Source organism: Saccopteryx leptura, chromosome 9 (genome assembly GCF_036850995.1).
Source record: "Saccopteryx leptura isolate mSacLep1 chromosome 9, mSacLep1_pri_phased_curated, whole genome shotgun sequence".
NCBI classification, from domain to species: domain Eukaryota; kingdom Metazoa; phylum Chordata; class Mammalia; order Chiroptera; family Emballonuridae; genus Saccopteryx; species Saccopteryx leptura.
The window spans coordinates 69,440,444-69,458,552 of record NC_089511.1 but is presented as its reverse complement, the minus strand read 5'-3'; the positions used below and the strand labels follow the sequence as shown (position 1 = coordinate 69,458,552).

At 40.8% G+C, this 18,109-nt stretch overlaps 2 protein-coding genes and 1 non-coding gene across 4 annotated transcripts in view; all 3 read left to right on the top strand.

Moving 5' to 3' along the window:
* Positions 1-2,744, top strand: part of SLC25A16 (solute carrier family 25 member 16) — a 43,331-nt gene extending 40,587 nt beyond the window's left edge. The window contains exons 8-9 of one of the 2 annotated variants that reach the window (XM_066348979.1): positions 952-1,020; positions 2,230-2,744. In XM_066348979.1, the coding sequence (XP_066205076.1) occupies positions 952-1,020; positions 2,230-2,383 (223 nt within the window). In that variant the 3' untranslated portion in view covers positions 2,384-2,744. The remainder of the gene's footprint in view (positions 1-951; positions 1,021-2,229) is intronic. The other variant, XM_066348978.1, reaches the window with a different exon arrangement.
* Positions 2,745-9,172: 6,428 nt separating this feature from the next.
* DNA2 (DNA replication helicase/nuclease 2) overlaps positions 9,173-18,109 on the top strand; it is a 51,690-nt gene continuing 42,753 nt past the window's right edge. Inside the window, exons 1-4 of the mRNA XM_066348587.1 lie at positions 9,173-9,313; positions 11,389-11,571; positions 13,148-13,331; positions 17,516-17,661. Coding sequence (XP_066204684.1) covers positions 9,240-9,313; positions 11,389-11,571; positions 13,148-13,331; positions 17,516-17,661 — 587 coding nt within the window. The 5' untranslated portion in view covers positions 9,173-9,239. The remainder of the gene's footprint in view (positions 9,314-11,388; positions 11,572-13,147; positions 13,332-17,515; positions 17,662-18,109) is intronic.
* Positions 11,668-11,775, top strand: LOC136381604 (U6 spliceosomal RNA). Its single transcript, XR_010747097.1, has one exon. It is a non-coding gene; the product is annotated as a U6 spliceosomal RNA (small nuclear RNA).

The window sequence follows — 18,109 nt, the reverse complement described above, 5'->3', positions numbered from 1 at the left end:
TCTCCTTTGTGCCCTGACTGGGAATCAAACCCAGGACTTCCACATACCAGGCTGACATTCTACTGCTGAGCCAGGGCACACATTTGTTAATGTTGGGATAATAGTACCTACTTTGTGCAGTTGTTTTGAAGATGGAATGAAATAATGTACATAATTTGTTTAGCACAGGACCTAACAAAAGTAGTCACTATTAGCAAAATAAAAGTAATTTTAAAAAATCACCTGGGATCTGATTCCTAAAAGAGATTACTTTTGTATATTTCATTTCAGGCAATCTTTATGTGGGATTTTCTTTGTCCTCTTAAATATAATTATCTGTGTTGTTTATTTTGTCTCTTAAAGAAAAATTTTTGGTTGGTCTACTGTACACGGGGGGACTGGTGAATTTTCTTAAGAGTAGTAGTTCTTAACTGGACTGATTTTGCCTCCAATGAACATTTCTTAATATGTGGAGACATTTTTTGGTTGTCACAACTGGGGATGTTGTTTAGGTGATGCTTACCTACCTACTTAATGGGTAGATACCATGGATGCACCTAAAACATCCTACAATGCACAGGACAGCCCTCCATGACTAAGAGGTATTCAACCCAAAATATTAATAGTGCAAAAGAGGAGAAAATCCTACTTAAGGTTACAACCATGAAAAACAGTTTGTTTCTTCGGAATGTGGCATTTAATTTGGCCTTGAGGAATGAATAGAAACTTGATATTGTGATGGCAGAGAAGAACCACCTAATCTGGGGGGACCACATAAGCAAAGGCCGGGAGATCTCTGTATTGTTATTTACTTTTATTCATGGGCCTGTAGCCTGTATCCTGACTCCCAAGTTAGAGAAAACAATAAAAGAATAGGAACACTTTTCTTAGCATATATAGGGCTTTGCATTCAATAATTGTTAAGCAGAAAACAAAATATCATTTTTAAATCCTGCCTTTTTCTTCTTTCAGCTACCCATTTGATGTAACTCGTAGGAGAATGCAGTTAGGAACTGTTCTTCCAGAATTTGAAAAGTGCCTGTAAGTTCTCCATTTGTCATTGTTCATTTTCTGTAGGAAATGTAATGTTTAACTTAAGTAAGGAGATAGGACTGTGTCTCACCAGTAATGTAGAACACCCATTTTATCTCCCATAGTTTAATTTGATTACCTTGTAAGGTTTTACTTCAAGTCCCAATCGTATTAAAAATTTCATTTTAGAGTGCCTCTGTTAAATGGGAATAGAATGTGAGCCACATGTAATTTAAAAATTTCTGGTGGCAACATTAGAAAATGTATAAAAAGAAACATGAAATCAAAAGAATTGTAACTTCAACATTTCAATATTTTACATCCTTGTTTGCACTAACCATTTGAAAGCCAGGGTGCGTTTACATTCACAGTGCATCTCAATTTGGAACTGCCACATTTCAAGTGCTCAGGAACCATCTTTGGCTAGTGGTTACCTTACAGCACAGCACAGCTCAAGCATTTTCTATTATCCATAGATACTTAGAATCATTCTGTTTGAAAGGTGATGTGTTGTCCCTCAGGAGAAGAGCAGAATGTTTATTCAGGAGCTAGAATTCCCTTTGATGACCCAAAAGATTTTTTGAAGATTTCAATCCATATTTTTCTATTGAAAGGTAAAGTCAAAGCCCAAAATGTTGGTTTGAAAGGAAAGAAAACACTGTTTGAAACAAAGTTTTTGTGCTGAAGTCTGAAAGATATCCCTTCAACCTTTAGTTCTGTAACTACCTGCTAGTTGCTGAAATGGTAACTTAAAGGACAACTCTTCTCACATCCTTTAAAAAGACTCTATCAGTATTTCAGATATTCTTATGAAATAGTATTGCCAGTAAATGCCATAACAAAATGTTATTAATGAGTCTGACAATTCTTTGTTTAGTGCTGTACTAACGTGGAATTAATTGCTGTTTTGTTGTGATTGTTTTTTCACAGAGTGGGGGGTGGAATGAGAAATATCAACTTATAGTTGGTTCCGTTTGGTTTATTGCTTGCTTGTTGCTTGTTGCATGTGCCTTGACCGGGCCAGCCCAGGGTTTCCAACGGGGAACCTCAGCATTCCAGGTCGATGCTTGATCCACTGCGCCACTACAGGCCAGGCTTATTGTAAATTTTGTTTGTTTTATCACTTGCCTTCCAAAAATTATTCAAGATGACATTTTAGTTTCTTTTACAAATGCTATTATGAATCTTAAAATTGTCTCTTCATGAGTGGGCTTAAAGGTGTCATCATTTAACCATTGTCTTCCAGTACCATGCGAGAGACTCTGAAGTATGTCTATGGACACCATGGAATTCGAAGAGGATTGTATCGTGGCTTATCTCTGAACTACATTCGCTGCATTCCCTCTCAAGCAGTGGCTTTTACAACGTATGAACTTATGAAGCAGTTTTTTCACCTCAACTGAAAAAAAATTGTTATTTCCTTTACTTATTTCTTTTATTTTATTTCTCCCTCTGGGGTGAAATAAAATGTTGCTTTAATTTGGGGGAGGTTATTACTTGAAGGGGGCTCTTCACCCTGTCACAGAAACCACTGGTATTTTAGTACTTGATTTTATTCATGAATAAAAACTGCTTACCGTAACCTTAGATGCCAAAACTAAACTGATGCAAGCTAATCAGTTAGGTTATTTGAAACCATTTAAAAGTGTTATTTGGAAGTAGAACTAACTTAAAATGGGACTCAAGCAGTTGCCATTAGCTTTATCATGCTGCTCCAAGCTTTTAATTGTAATCATGATCTTCAAAAACTCTTAACTTTGATTATTATTATTAAAACAAACAGACTGCAGCAGAATGATGAGAACTGAACTTGTAAGTTATATAACCCATAGCTTAGACACCAGAATTGGTATATTATTATTATTATTTCTCTTCTTAAAATTCTGCTCCACTGGATAAAGGACAAACAGTTTTTCTCTGCGTTAAAAAAATAAAATAAACGTATTTAAAAAGTAGTCATGTAGAGACTCAATGATAAATGACAAATATTCAGGTATTGATCAAATGTTATTACCAGGTACTATGGCTGATGTAATATTTTAAAAAGTCAATGTATTTTCCAAAGGCAGTAATAGTAAATACTATCTGCTTTCAAAACAGATTAGTACTATAGATTTGTTTCGTCAGATGATTTGGTGTATATTAGAAAATTTATTTATGTGGACTGTGAAATATCCATTAATATTGATGTGAGTATCAAAGACTATTTCTAAAGTATTGTCATGATACATCTAGTTCTTCCATGTAAAATAATTTTAGTGCAATATAAATTTAAGTAGGAATGTAAAGATAATTTGAATGGCTAGCCTTTATATTAAAATGGTTTAAAACATAAGAATTCCATTTACTGTGTTTAGAGTGTTTTTTATGTTTTTTTATAAGCATGACAGAAATCGGAGGTGAGGAGTTTATAATTTTTCCTCAGAAATAGTGATTTGTAGAATTAATGTGATTTTCAAGACATTAGAAAACTAAGTTGAAAGTGTTATTTCTGCTTCAGTTTTTATTTTTGCATAAAATATTTCTTGTCATACTCTGGTATAAATTAGATGAACTGGTTTCATTTTCAAAGTCTTTATTTTAAAATAAATATGTATCTTTGTATGATTTCTAAGTGTACATGCAGGTAGAAACACCTGTGTTCCTAAAACTGTTTTGTATATTTTCATTTCTGGATCACACTGTAGCTAAATACTGTTATCGAATTTCATGATAATTAAATGTATAAAATAAGTATCTCAGGCCTGGCCTGTGGTGGCGCAGTGGATAAACTGTCCACCTGGAACACTGAGGTCCCTGGTTGGAAACCCTGCCCGGGCCCGGTCAAGGCACACACAGCAAGGAACAAGCAAGCAATGAACAACTACACTGAAGCAACTATACTTCTTGCTGCTCCCATCTTGCTCTGTAAAATTAGTAAATAAAATATTAAAAAAATAAGTATCTGTTACGTTATCAATAAAAAGAACTGCAAATATTTTAAAATAAAAATTTGCATTCTATTTCTTTTATAGAATACATAGAATATTAAAATTAAATTGTATTCATAGTTCAACAATTATTTCTCTTTTAACTATTTTCATTATTGAAGAACAAATATTAAAATAAGCATTCAGGGCCTGGCCTGTGGTGGCGCAGTGGATAAAGCGTCCAGTGTAATGCTGAGGTTGCTGGTTTGAAACCCTGGGCTTGCCTGGTCAAGGCATATATGGGAATTGATGTTTTCTGATTCCCCACCCCTTTTTTCTCTCTCTTTTCTCTAAAGGTGAATAAGTAAGTAAAAAATATAAAAAAAAATATGCACCCAGAATGGAATATTTAAAATAATAACTATATCTGATTTATTTCTAATTGAGACACATGTGCATCTTGTCAGGTTATCTTCCATTTGAAGATTGACTATTTCTGTTTTGATTTTCTTTTTTTTAGGAAGAGTCCTTTTTTTAATTAAAAAGTTTTTTTAAAAAATGTTTATTTGTCGATTTTAGAGAGAGGATGGAGGAGAGCAGGAAAGAGGAACATTTATTCCTGTACGTGCCCTGACTGGGGATTGAACCAGCAACCTCTGCACTTTGGCTCCATGTTCCAACTAACTGAACTATCCGGCCAGGGCTGTTTTGATTTTCATTATTACTGTTTTCCTGCCTTCAAGTGGTTAGAGCCCTCTGATCCATAGAAGGGGACAGTGGTCTTGTCTAGGGATTGTGAGGTACCACTACTAGCTCTCAATGTTTGCCTATAGAGAGGTGGAAAGATTAGCGGGTATATATAATATCTTACCCCATTCTCTCACTTGGTATGCAGTATCTATTTATTTAGCTTATATGTGCCAGATATATGAGCAATTGTGTAGGGCTTATCTTGGGAGCTCTGTTAGTTTACAGTCTGATTGGATGCCCAATGACATCAAACACTGGTTTTTTTGTGGGTTTTTTTTTGTATTTTTCTGAAGCTGGAAATGGGGAGGCAGTCAGACAGACTCCCGCATGCGCCCGACCGGGATCCACCCAGCATGCCCACCAGGGGGCGATGCTCTGCCCCTCTGGGGCGTCGCTCTGCCACAATCAGAGCCATTCTAGCGCCTGAGGCAGAGGCCATGGAGCCCTCCTCAGCGCCCGGGCCAACTTTGCTCCAATGGAGCCTTGGCTGCGGGAGGGGAAGAGAGAGACAGGGAGGAAAGAGAGGGGGAGGGGTGGAGAAGCAAATGGGCGCTTCTCCTGTGTGTCCTGGCCGGGAATCGAACCTAGGACTCCTGCACACCAGGGCGACGCTCTACCACTGAGCTAACCGGCCAGGGCCTCCTGGGTGTTTTTCTAATACAGTATTTACCACACTTTATGGTAACTGCCTGTTTTTACCTATGGTCCCCCCAGTAGGTTCTCTCAAGGATGGAGTCATGCCTTCGTTGTCAATAAGGAACACGGGATATGGCACCGTAATAGGTGCTCAGTGATGTTTACTGATGGGAAGAAGGAAAAAGGTTGGTCCCTGTTTTTGGAGAGTTTATGTTCTAGTAGGGAAAAAAGAGGTACCAATAGTCCATGGAAAGAGTAATTTATAAAGAAAGTCATTTGGTTTGTTTCACAGAAGTGTCTTGTTGCTGATTTAAGCCAGAAAGAATGGTGAATAATTAAACTTATATGAACAACGCATTGCCTTGCGGAGTGGGGCCAATGATATACAACATACTTGTGTAGCAACTGTACACTTTACACAATTCCTCATATCCATTCTTTCAATAACATACACTGTGTTAGGCACTAGAAATCAATGACAAATAATAAGTATGTTTTCTGAGGACTTAACTATGTTTCATGCCTTCTTTTGATGCCTCTACAATACTATAAGATAGGTATTCTTTTATGTTCCTTTAATACAGATAGAATAATTGAGGCCCAGAGAGATCAAGTAACTTATCCCAGTTCACACAATAAAAGGTAGATCTAGGATTCAAATCCAGCCCTTCTGAATCTACAGCGTAGTCTACTTGCTATGATGCTACTACACCATAGTATCCTATTCAAATGAAATTCCTTAACATGTCAGTAAATTTGAAAATGTCAATAAACATAAACCGATCAATAAAACAATTAAAGATTGTGGAAATGCTCACTAAAGAAATAAGGAAGGCCCTGGCCTGTTGGCTCAGCGGTAGAGCGTCGGCCTGGCGTGTGGGGGACCCGGGTTCGATTCCCGGCCAGGGCACATAGGAGAAGCGCCCATTTGCTTCTCCACCCCCCCCCTCCTTCCTCTCTGTCTCTCTCTTCCCCTCCCGCAGCCAAGGCTCCATTGGAGCAAAGATGGCCCGGGCGCTGGGGATGGCTCCTTGGCCTCTGCCCCAGGCGCTAGAGTGGCTCTGGTTGCGGCAGAGCGACGCCCGGGAGGGGCAGAGCATCGCCCCCTGGTGGACAGAGCGTCGCCCCTGGTGGGCATGCCGGGTGGATCCCGGTCGGGCGCATGCGGGAGTCTGTCTGACTGTCTCTCCCCGTTTCCAGCTTCAGGAAAAAAAAAAAAAAAAGAAATAAGGAGATCACATACTAGAGAATAATTGTGGGATGTAAAGATCAGAGAGCTACTTTAGAATGGTCAAGAAAAACTTTATATGCTAAAATGACACATGGAGAATAAAAAAGAAACAGTCATTCAAAGAGTTTTGGGCCTGACCTGTGGTGGTGCAGTGGATAAAGCGTCCACCTGGAAATGCTGAGGTCGCCGGTTCGAAACCCTGGGCTTGCCTGGTCAAGGCACATATGGGAGTTGATGCTTCCAGCTCCTCCCCCCTTCTCTCTCTCTCTATCTCTCTTTCCTCCCTGTCTCTCTCTCTCCCTCTCTCTCTCCTCTCTAAAAATGAATAAATAAAATTAAAAAAATAAAGTTTTGGGGGGAGAATGGCCCGCGTAAGTACAAAAACCCTGAAATAGGAAAAAGCTTGGCTTGACATAGGAAATGTCAGAAAGCCAGTGTGAATGAAGCATTGTGAATGAAGTAGCAGCTACAAATGAGATTGGAGAAGTATGCAAAGACCAGATCAGGTAGGGCTACTACAGGACATGGTAATGATTTTGCCTTTTCTTCTAAATGCAATGGGAAGGTGTAAGGCCAGTGGCCACCACTATGGCCATGAAAGTTCACACTGGTTTGGGGCAGATGGTAAAAGAATTGTGGAGCCAGAAAATGGTGGGCCATTGCATTTATTAGTCTTTTAACGGTGGACCAGCAAACAGACTGGGAAGACTGCTTCTCTCTAACTCAGGGCTCCAAGCCCTTCAGCCCTCCCCAGCAAAACAGGCTGGGGTGGGGGGACCCTTCTCCAGCAAACAATGGCCCCTCCCAAACACGAAGGCAATCCAGAATTTGCAATTTGCCACCCTGAGGGCAAGAAGGGACATAGCACTGCCCCAATACAGGCTAGCAAACCTAAAAAACACTTACTTGTTTACCCAACAGAAGCCCTTGAAACTTTTCAGCACAGGAATAAAATTGTCTGATTATGGTTTTTTTTTTATTTTTTATTATTCATTTTAGAGGAAAGGGAAGGGAGGATGAGTAGGATGCATCAATTCCCATATAGGCCTTGACCAGGCAAAGTCAGCTTTTTTGTTTGTTTGTTTGTCTGTTTGTTTTACAGAGCCAGATAGACAGGGACAGACAGACAGGAACGGAGAGATGAGAAGCATCAATCATTGGTTTCTCGTTGCGCATTGTGACACCTTAGTTGTTCATTGATTGCTTTCTCATATGTGCCTTCACCCTGGGCCTTCAGCAGACCGGGTAACTCCTTTCTCGAGCCAGCGACTTTGGGCTCAAGCTGGTGAGCTTTTGCTCAAACCAGATGAGCCCGCGCTCAAGCTGGCAACCTTGGGGTCTCGAACCTGGGTCTTCCGCATCCCAGTCCGACGCTCTATCCACTGCGCCACCGCCTGGTCAGGCAAGGCCAGTTTTGAATCCAAAACCTCAGAGTTCCAGGTTGACTGCTTTATCCACAGCGCCACCACAGGTCAGGCTGATTGTTTTAATAATGCCTCTTTGTCAACAATACTTTGCAGTTAAAATAGAAATCAGCAAAAAACCAGACAATAGAAAACTAACTCCCCAAATTAATTATTGGAAAAGAGCAACAAAATTGATAAGCCCCGACCTGAGTTGGCACAGTGGATAAAGTGGACCTGGACTTGGAACGCTGAGGATGCCAGTTCAAAACCCTGGCCTTGCAGGGTCAAGGCACATACATGAAGCAACCACTACAACTTGATGCTTCCCACTTCTCCCTTTCTCTCCTCTCTAAAATCATAAATAAAATCTTTAAAAATGAGTGAAAAGGAGGACATCACCATGGATCCTAGGGGTATTAAATAGATAAGGGATTTCTCTTTGTCAAGGAATCTGACAACTTAGAAGGGCAGGTGTCTTGAAAATCACAACCATAGATGACATAGATGAAACATTATCTGCATAGCTAATTAAAAGAATTTATCAAAAATCCTTCCACAACAAAACCTACAGGCTCAGAGGGTGTCTTCTAAGAAAGAAATAATTCGGCCCTGGCCGGTTGGCTCAGTGGTAGAGCGTCGGCCTGGCGTGCAGGAGTCCCAGGTTCGATTCCCGGCCAGGGCACACAGGAGAAGCGCCCATCTGCTTCTCCACCCCTCCCCCTCTCCTTCCTCTCTGTCTCTCTCTTCCCCTCCCTCAGCAGAGGCTCCATTGTAGCAAAGTTGGCCCCGCGCTGAGGATGGCTTTATGGCCTCTGTCTGAGGCACTAGAATGGCTCTGATTGCAGCAGAGCGACGCCCCAGAGGGGCAGAGCATCGCCCCCTGGTGGTCATGCCGGGTGGATCCCAGCCAGGCGCATGCGGGAGTCTGTGTAACTGCCTCCCGTTTCCAACTTAAGAAAAATACAAAAAAAAAAAAAAAAAGAAAGAAATAATTCCATACAAACGTTTAGGAATTAGAAAACAGAGAGTACTCCCCAACTCATTTCATGATGCCAGCATAATCTTGATACCCAAACCTGACAAAGTTGTTACAAAAAGTGAAAATTACAGCACCAGGTGCGGCGCTCCACGTGGAACAAGCCCGGCGCAGGAAGGGTATCCGCGCAGGTCACTTGGGAATCGCCGCGAGCTCGCGCATGCGCACGGCGCCTCGTGCACCTACGCTCTTATCTTCTCAGTGTTGGTGCGGGTTCTCCTAATTTTACGTGGCGACAGTTTGCAGTCTCCGCACCGTGGATGGACCAGCGGGGTGATTTGGAGCTGCTGATGGAGAAGAGTTTCGAGAAGGAGGCTGAGTCGCCCCAAGAGCAGTGAGCGGAGCAGGGTGGGGGAGGGAAGCGGGAAATTTGAATGAAAGGAGCGGGAAAGGCCGCACCTACGGCTCGGCGGACCGGAGCTGGGGACTGTGACCGGCTCAGGTCCCGGGGCGTTGGACTGGCCTCCAGAGCTGTCGTCTGCTTCACAGGGTCCTCTTTGGGGCCACACTCGGCCCAGATCCTAGAGATGCTCATTGCCTAACAGTTCATTATTTCCCCTAATTCCACGTCTTTCCCGAATTTGGAGAGTCCCAACCACCTTAAATGCCTTCATAAAAGGAAATCGCAACTGCTTTTCTCAATGTTTAGTTGAAGAACCTACCCCAGGGAGATCTCTGCACCCTTACCTCGTTTAAATGGTTGGGGAAACAATCATGGTGTGGAATTCTTTTTTTTTTTTTTTAAGGCTTTATTTATTTATTTTAGAGGGGAGAGAGAGAGAGAGAGAAAGAAAAAGAAAGAGAGAAAGAGAAAGAGAAGGGGGTAGGTGGAGGAAGCATCAACTCCCATGTGTGCCTTGACAGGGCAAATCCAGGGTTTTGAACTGGTGACAGCAGCGTTCCAGGTGGAGGCTTTATCCACTGCGCCACCACAGGTCAGGCCGTGGAATTATTTTCAATAGCAATAACACTGATGCTGAATATTGTTGATGGATCTTTGCGTTTGGGTTTTGATCATCAATACCTTTTAGGAGATGCTTAAGGTTTCCCAGCTGACCTTGGGAAATTCCTGGGGTAGGTGAATGTGTAGGTTCCAAAATAATAGAACATAGGGTGGGTGACAAAGATAATTTTTGAGTAATTTGAAAGGCATTTAGTGTTATAATGGGAGAGTTGACTTTGCACTCTGTTGGAGTCTTACTGCAATCAAACTGGAAAGACTTAAGAGGAACTTAATTGTTTTCTAGAGGAGGGATTATTTTACATTGGTTTCAGGCATCTAGGATCAGTATATCAAGGTATTGTGACACTAACTTTATGATAGAAGAAATTTCTGAGTTACTCTGTGAAGGAATGAGCTAATGTATTAAGTTTGCTTTGTGTATGATGCAGGAGTTGGTTGATCCCCAATAAGATTTCATAGAAGAATTTCCTGCATTAAATAGATTGGACTAAATTATTTTTCTTATATTTTTGTTGTTTTTTGTGACAGTCAAAGAGAGAGACAAGAGACAGCTAGGGACAGACAGGAAGGGAGAGAGTTTAAAAGTATCAATTCTTGGTTGCAGCACCTTAATTATTCATTGATTGCTTTCTCATATGTGCCTTGACTGGGGTCTATAGCAGACTGAGTAACCCGTTGCTCAAGCCTGCGACCTTGGACTTCAAGCCAGCGACCATAGGGTCATGTCTATGATCTCACACTCAAGCCAGCGACCCCGCGCTTAAGCTGGTGAGCCCATACTCAAGCTGGCAACCTCAGGATTTCGAACCTGGGTCCTCTGAAACCTGAGTCCTCCATGTCCGGGTTCAATGCTCTATCCACTCACTGCACAACCACCACCTGGTCAGACTTTTTTTTTTTGTATTTTTTGTTTCCCCTGAAGTTGGAAATGGGGAGGCAGTCAGACAGACTCCCTCATGTGCCCAACCGGGATCCACCGGCATGCCTACCAGAGGGTGATGCTCTGTCCATCAGGGGTGTTGCTCTATTGCAACCAGGGCCATTCTAGCACCTGAGGCAGAGGCCATGGAGCCATCCTCAGTGCCCCGGCCAACTTTGCTCCAATGGAGCCTCGGCTGTGGGAGGGGAAGAGAGAGACAGAGAGGAAGGAGAGGGGGAGGGGTGGAGAAGCAGATGGGCGCTTCTCCTGTGTGTCCTGGTAGGGAATCGAACCTGGGACTCCTGCACGCCAGGCCGACGCTCTACCACTGAGCCAACCGGCCAGGGCCTGGTAAGGCATTTGGAAAGTTCTTATAATAGGACTTATGCTGTGTCCTTGCTCTCTTAATTTTCAGCTGTTTTCGTTAACAGTCATTGTGGTAAGCTTTCCAGAAGAGACAAACTTAAAAACTAGAAGGTTGGTTTCTGATTTCATACTTTAGTAGTTTTGTATGTTTATGCTTTAGATTTCAGAAGAAGGTGGACGCTTCCTCTTCTAAAACAATCCTGAGCCGAGGAATGGATAATCGGTACCTGGTATTAGCAGTCAATATTGTACAGAACGAAGAAGGGAACCATGAAAAGCATCTAATCATCACTGCTTCCCAGTCCCTAGAATATAAAGAATTATGCATCCTTAGGAATGACTGGTAATTTTTGTGTGACTTTAAGCACTGATCTTGCAGATTCCTTTTGGGTTTTTTTCAAATCATAAGAGAAAGTTTATTTAGAATGTTACAGAGGTAATGCTCACTTTGGCAGCACATATACTAGAATTGGAACGATACAGAGAAGATTAGCATGGCCCCTTGCACAAGGATGACATGCAAATTTGTGAAGCATTCTATATTTTTCTTTTATATACGTTTGTAATAGGTAAAAAATAAACCAGGTTGCAAATCTTTTTTTTTTAATGCTTAAACCATGTACCAACTTTTTGGTCCAAATCATGTAAAATAAGTTAAACTTAAATTGCATTCTATTAACCAATATGAGTATATCTCTGTAAGCATAGTTATGTTGAAATAAAGTTCTAAAAAGCAAAAAAACAAACAAAACCCCAAACCGCTTACAGAGATAGTAGAAGTAAGCCAGCTAGGTTGCATAGGCTCTGAAAACAAGTTTCAGAGGCAGAAGAAGGGCCTTGGAGGTCAGGAGAGAAAGTCAAAGAGAATGTGCCTGGGGGGAAGAAGAGGTGGAAGGGAGAGGCGTGCGTCTGCTCCATTTTATTTTTAAATTATTTTTATTTATTCATTTTAGAGAAGAGAGACAGAGAGAAGGGGGGAGGAGCAGGAAGCATCAACTCCCATATGTGCCTTGACCAGACAAGCCCAGGGTTTTGAACCAGCGACCTCAGTGTTCCAGGTCAACACTTTATCCACTGTGCCACCACAGGTCGGGCCTGGCCGATTCTTAATTTTACAATCTTAAAACCCATCACATGGGCTTGTGTGGATGTCACTATAATTTAATTATTGATAAGGGAATAGATTTCAACCTGAATTCTACATAAAACTTGTGCTTGTTACCCCAGTATGTCAGGTTCCTTATTCCAAAACTCGATTTTTATTGCCATTGGAAATTACAAAGGGACTTATTAAATGACTACTTCCTATGTCCCAGTATTTTCTGCTTTAAGATTACAGCTTAAAATTCATACTCTCACTGAGAGGAAAATTAATTACAGCAGAGGAACATTCTTTGACCTTAAATTTCTCTACTCAAGCAAAGTGTGGCCCAAAAGTGGTGAAGGGGAGATGCAGATGCAGAGAAGGTCAGGTCTAATGTCGTCTAGACTGCAAATCGGATGGTTTGAACTACTTAAATATGATTTGATTCTTGCTGCATTGGGTTGGCTCCATGCCTCAAAACTTATAGAGGGTGTAGATAACACCATAAGTCTTAAGGATGAGAGAGTTAATTACTAAAACAACAGCAGCCATGATTGCAGTTTTATATTACACATTTGATAGCTTTAGGCAGTGCTAAAGCCATTTTCTTTTGGGGTTTAAGGAAAATCCATGAGTATTCTCAGATGTGTTTCAAAGTTGGAAAGGAATGGAGTGACTAGGAGTTGATTCAGAAGACTTCATCCTGGTATTTAATTTTTAAAGAAGATCCAGAAATTTAGAAATACTTACTTCTTTAGACAAAATATTTGTTTATTTTTGAAGGCTCCTTAATAAGCTTATATGTAGGAACCTGGATAATTTGCTTTATTTTCAGGTGCTCTACACCAGTAGAGGCTGGGGATATCATTCATTTGGAGGGAGACTGCACGTCTGATACTTGGATAATAGATGAAGATTTCGGATATTTGATTCTGTATCCAGACATGCTGATTTCTGGCACAAGCATAGCCAGTAGTATTCGATGTATGAGAAGAGCTGTCCTGAGTGAAAATTTCAGGGTAAATAATATTAACAGCTAAAGTTTCAGCAGGATTTTAGAGTTTATACAGCACTTTTGTTTATTTATCTATTTATTTTAGAGAGAGAGAGGAGGGGGTAGGAGAGAGATGAGAAGTATCAACTCATAGTTGTTTCACTTTAGTTGCTCCTTGATTACTTCTCATATGTGACTCAGGGGCAGATGGTTGATAAGGGAGTAGATTTCAGGCTGAGCCAGTGACCCCTTGCTCAAGCCAGCAGCCTTGGGCTTCAAGCCATTGACCTTTGTGCTCAAGCCAGCGACTCTGTGCTTAAGAAGTTTGGAACTGGGGGACCTCAGTGACCAGGGTGGAGACCCTATCTACTGTGCCACCACTGGAGGAAAGGCTAGAGCCATTTTACACTTTTAATTTACTTACTACTTCCAACAATCTTCTGAGGCAGAATGGTACTAGTCAGCAGAATTTTACATAAAGGGGAATTAGGTTCAAAGAATTTAAGTGACTTGCCCAGAGTCATGTAGCTAGTAAGTGGCAATGCTGGGACTGAAGGCCAAATGCCTGGATTTTTTAAATCTTGTTCAACACTAATAAAGTAATTCTAATAACAAAATTAATTTAGTGATAAAATGAAAAATTTAATATATCGAGATATTTCCACACTTTGCTTGATGTGGTTCCCAATAAACTGAAAATAAATGTCTCCTTTAAAAAAGTTATTATGGCCTGACCAGGCAGTGGCACAGTGGATAGAGCATTGGACTGGGATGCAGAAGGACCCAGGTTCGAGACCCCGAGGTTGCCAGCTTGAGCGCAGGCCCATCTGGTTTGAGCAAGGCTCACCAGCTTGAGTCCAAGGTTGCTGGCGCAAGCAAGGGGTTACTCAGTCTGCTGAAGGCCTGCGGTCAAGGCACATATGAGAAAGCAATCAATGAACAACTAAGGTGTCGCAATGCGCAATGAAAAACTAGTGATTGATGCTTCTCATCTCTCCGTTCCTGTCTGTCTGTCCCTGTCTATCCCTCTCTCTGACTCTGTAAAAAAAAACTATTTAAAAAAAAAAAGTTATTATGGCCAGACCAGGCGGTGGTGCAGTAGATAGAGCATCGGAGTGGGACGCAGAGGACCCAGGTTATAAACCCTGAGGTTGCTAGCTTGAGCCTGGGCTCACTTGGCTTGAGTGTGGGGTCGCTGATTTGCGCTTGGGATTTTAGGCATGACCCCATGGTCACTGGCTTGAGCCCAAAGGTCCCTGGCTAGAAGCCCAGTTTTGCTGGCTTGAGCAAGGGGTCATTCGCTGTGCTGTAGGCCCCCCCCCCCCCCCCAAGGTACATATGAGAAAGCAATCCAATAAGTGAACAACTAAGGTGCCGCAATGAAGAATTGATGTTTCTCATCTCTCTCTTCCTGTCTGTATGTCCCTCTCTTTGTCTCTTTCTCTGTCTTTGTCAATAAATAAACAAATAAATAAAGTTATTATAGCCTGGCTGCATAGCTTGCTTGGTTGGTTAGAGTGTCGTCTGAAAACACCGAAGTTGCTGGTTCAATCCCTGTTCAGGGAACATTCAGGAACATATCTATGTTCCTATCTCTCTCTTTCTCTCTCTCCCTCTCGCTCTCTCTCTCTCTCTCCTTTATTCTTTCACTAAAATCAATAAAATAATTTTTTTAAAGTTATGGGAAATTTCAAATATACATGGAGATGATTGTAGTAAACCCCCATGTATTCATTCTGCTTTCCCAAGCACCTATTTTGCAAGTAAATGAAAGCTGATATTGAAAAAAAAAAGAAAGCTGATATTGAAAAAAATATATAAATAGAATATTTTTACCAAATACAAAAAACTAATTTCTGAAATTAATCTAATGCTCAGTTTATCTCTCATGTCTTATATCAAAAATGTCTTTATTCAGTTGATTGTTAGAATCGATATCCAAACAAGTTCTTTTTATTATCTATTTTATTTAAAAAATTTATTTATTGATTTTAGATAGAGAAGAAGGAGAGAGAGAGCGAGAGAGAAAGACAGAAACATTGATCCATTCCTGTGTGTGCCCTAACCGTGGATAGAACCTTGAACTTTGTGTATGAGAAAGGTGCTCTAATCAACCAACCTATTCTGCTAGGTCTGTTATGTTTATTGATAGGTCTGTTAAATTTCTTTTGATCTATATTAGTTCTGTCTTCCATTCACCTCCTTTGTTTGAATGCCATTTATTTATTTGTTTTGACTGAGACAGAGTCCGAGAGAGGGACAGATAGGGACAGACAGACAGGAAGGGAGAGAGATGAGAAGCATCAATTTTTTGTTGCAGCTCCTTAGTTCTAGTTGTTTGGTGATTGCTTTCTTCTATGTGCCTTGATGGGGTTGGGGGAGATGGGAGGTGGCTACAGCAGAGCGAGTGACCCTTTGCTCAAGCCAGCGACCTTGGGTTTCAGGCCAGCGTCCATAGGGTCATGTCTATGATCCCATGCTCAAGCCAGAGACCTTGAGCTCAAGCTGGTGAGCGTTGCTCAAACCAGATGAGCCAGCGCTCAAGCTGGCAACCTCAGGGTTTCAAACCTGGATCCTCAGCCTTCCGGTCCAATACTCTATCCACTGCGCCACCTCCTGGTCAGCCAATGCCATTTATTTGTTGAAGACCTTTTTCTTTTATTTGAGAGAGAGAGAGAAACATCAACTTGTTGTTCCACTTATTTATGCATTCATTGGTTGATTCTTGCATATGCGCTGCCCAGAGGTTGAACTTGTAACCTTGGCACATTGGGATGATATTCTAACCAAATGAGCTACCTGGACAGGGCCAAGAGCCTTGGTTTTTATTTGTTAAAACTTTTTTCCTTCGCCCTGACCGGATAGATCGGTTGGCTAGAGCATCGTGCTGAAGCACAGAAGTTGTCAGTTCGATCCCTGGTCAGGGCATGTACAAGAGAAGATCAATGTTCCTGTCATCTCTGTCTATCTCTCTCCTTTCCTCTCTCTCTAAAATCAATAAAATAAACATTAAAATTTTTTTTTAAATAAAAGTTTTTTTCTTCTCCTCAAGTATTGCTTTAATTATATAGTTAATCTGTATGTAGATATAGAAAACTAAAAGTACAGCAGAGCAGAAAGAGAAAAAGGAAAATATCTGCATGGATTTTCTAGTAGTGTTAATTGTTACTTATTTATTGTTTAGTTTATTCATTTTTTTCTTTAGTTGTGGGAGAATATCAACTTCTCTTTTCACCACGTATTATAAAGCAGACCTAAATATTAATTTATTAAAAACCTTTATCTTTTAATGTTTGGGAGAGAAGAAGGGAGGGAGAGAGAGAAAAGCATCAACTCGTTTTACTTAGTTGTGCCATTGATTACTTATTCTATGTGCCATGACCGGGGTTCTTCTTCTTCTTTTTTTTTTTTTTTGTGACAGAGAGAGGGACAGATAGGGGCAGACAGACAGGAAGGGAGAGAGATGAGAAACATCATTTCTTCGTTGCAGCACCTTAGTTGTTCACTGATTGCTTTCTCATATGTGCCTTGACCAGGGGGCACAGCAGACTGAGTGACCCCTTGTTCAATCCAGCGACCTTGGGCTCAACCTTGGGGTTTTGAACCTGGGTCCTCTGCATCCCAGTCTGTTGCTCTATCTACTGCACCACTCTCTGGTCAGGCTAATTTTTTAATTTATTGATTTCGGCAAGAGGGGAAGGGAACAAGAGTGACAGGAACATCTAGCTGTTCCTATATGTGCCCTGACCTGGGATTGAACCAGTAACCTCTGCCCTTTGGGACAGTGCTCTAACCAACCAAGCTACCGGCCAGGGCTTTTTTTTTCTTCTAAAGATTTTATTTAGTGATTTTAGAACAAGAAGTATCAGCTCTTAGTTGCTTTACTGTAACTGTTCATTGGTTGAGTCTTATTTGTGCCTTGACCAGGTAAGCCCAGGGTTTTGAACTAGCAACCTCAGTTATTGGTTAATATTTTAAAAATGGAAATATAATAATTTAGAAAACCTCATACTTGTAAAATAATTTATGTCATTCAGAATAGAAGAATTTATTTATCATTGCACCCACCAGAAAAAAAGATTGGTTGATGTTTTGGCATTTGTCTTACCAGCGCTTTGGCTATGGTGGTTTAATAGGTTAGGTAATAAGTATATATTTACGTATGTTGATATATGGTGAAATAAAATTTTTGTATTTTTTTTTTGATAGAGCTCTGATCCAGCCACACGCCAAATGCTGATTGGCACGGTTCTTCATGAAGTATTTCAGAAAGCAATAAATGATAGTTTTGTCTCAGAAAAGCTAAAGGAACTTGCTTTTCAAACTGTTCAAGAGATAAGGCATCTGAAGGAAATGTAAGTAGCTATGAGAGAACTACAGCTACAATTTTATTATGTCACTTCTACAGTCTCTAAGGTATTTGGCCATTAAACTATTCTATTCTATTCAGTATAAATTAGTGTCGTACTAGAAAGCAGATTCCAAAGTTGCAGTGCCTCATTGCAGTTCTGTGAAGAGTTTCCAGAATTGCACGAAAGGCCCTGCCCTAGTAGCTCAAATGATTGGAGTGTCCCCCAGATGTTAGGGTTGTGGGTTCAGTCCAGGGTCAGAGCACATACAAGAGTTAACCAATGACAATATAACTAAGTGGAGCAACAAATCAGTGTTTCTTTCCCTCTCTTTCTCTCCCCCCTTCTACCTGTCTCTCTAAAATAATAAATAAGTAAAAAATTGGAGAAAAAAATAATTTCCTAAAACTACTTTTAAGTTTTTTTTTTTAATTTTTATTTACTTATTTATTTT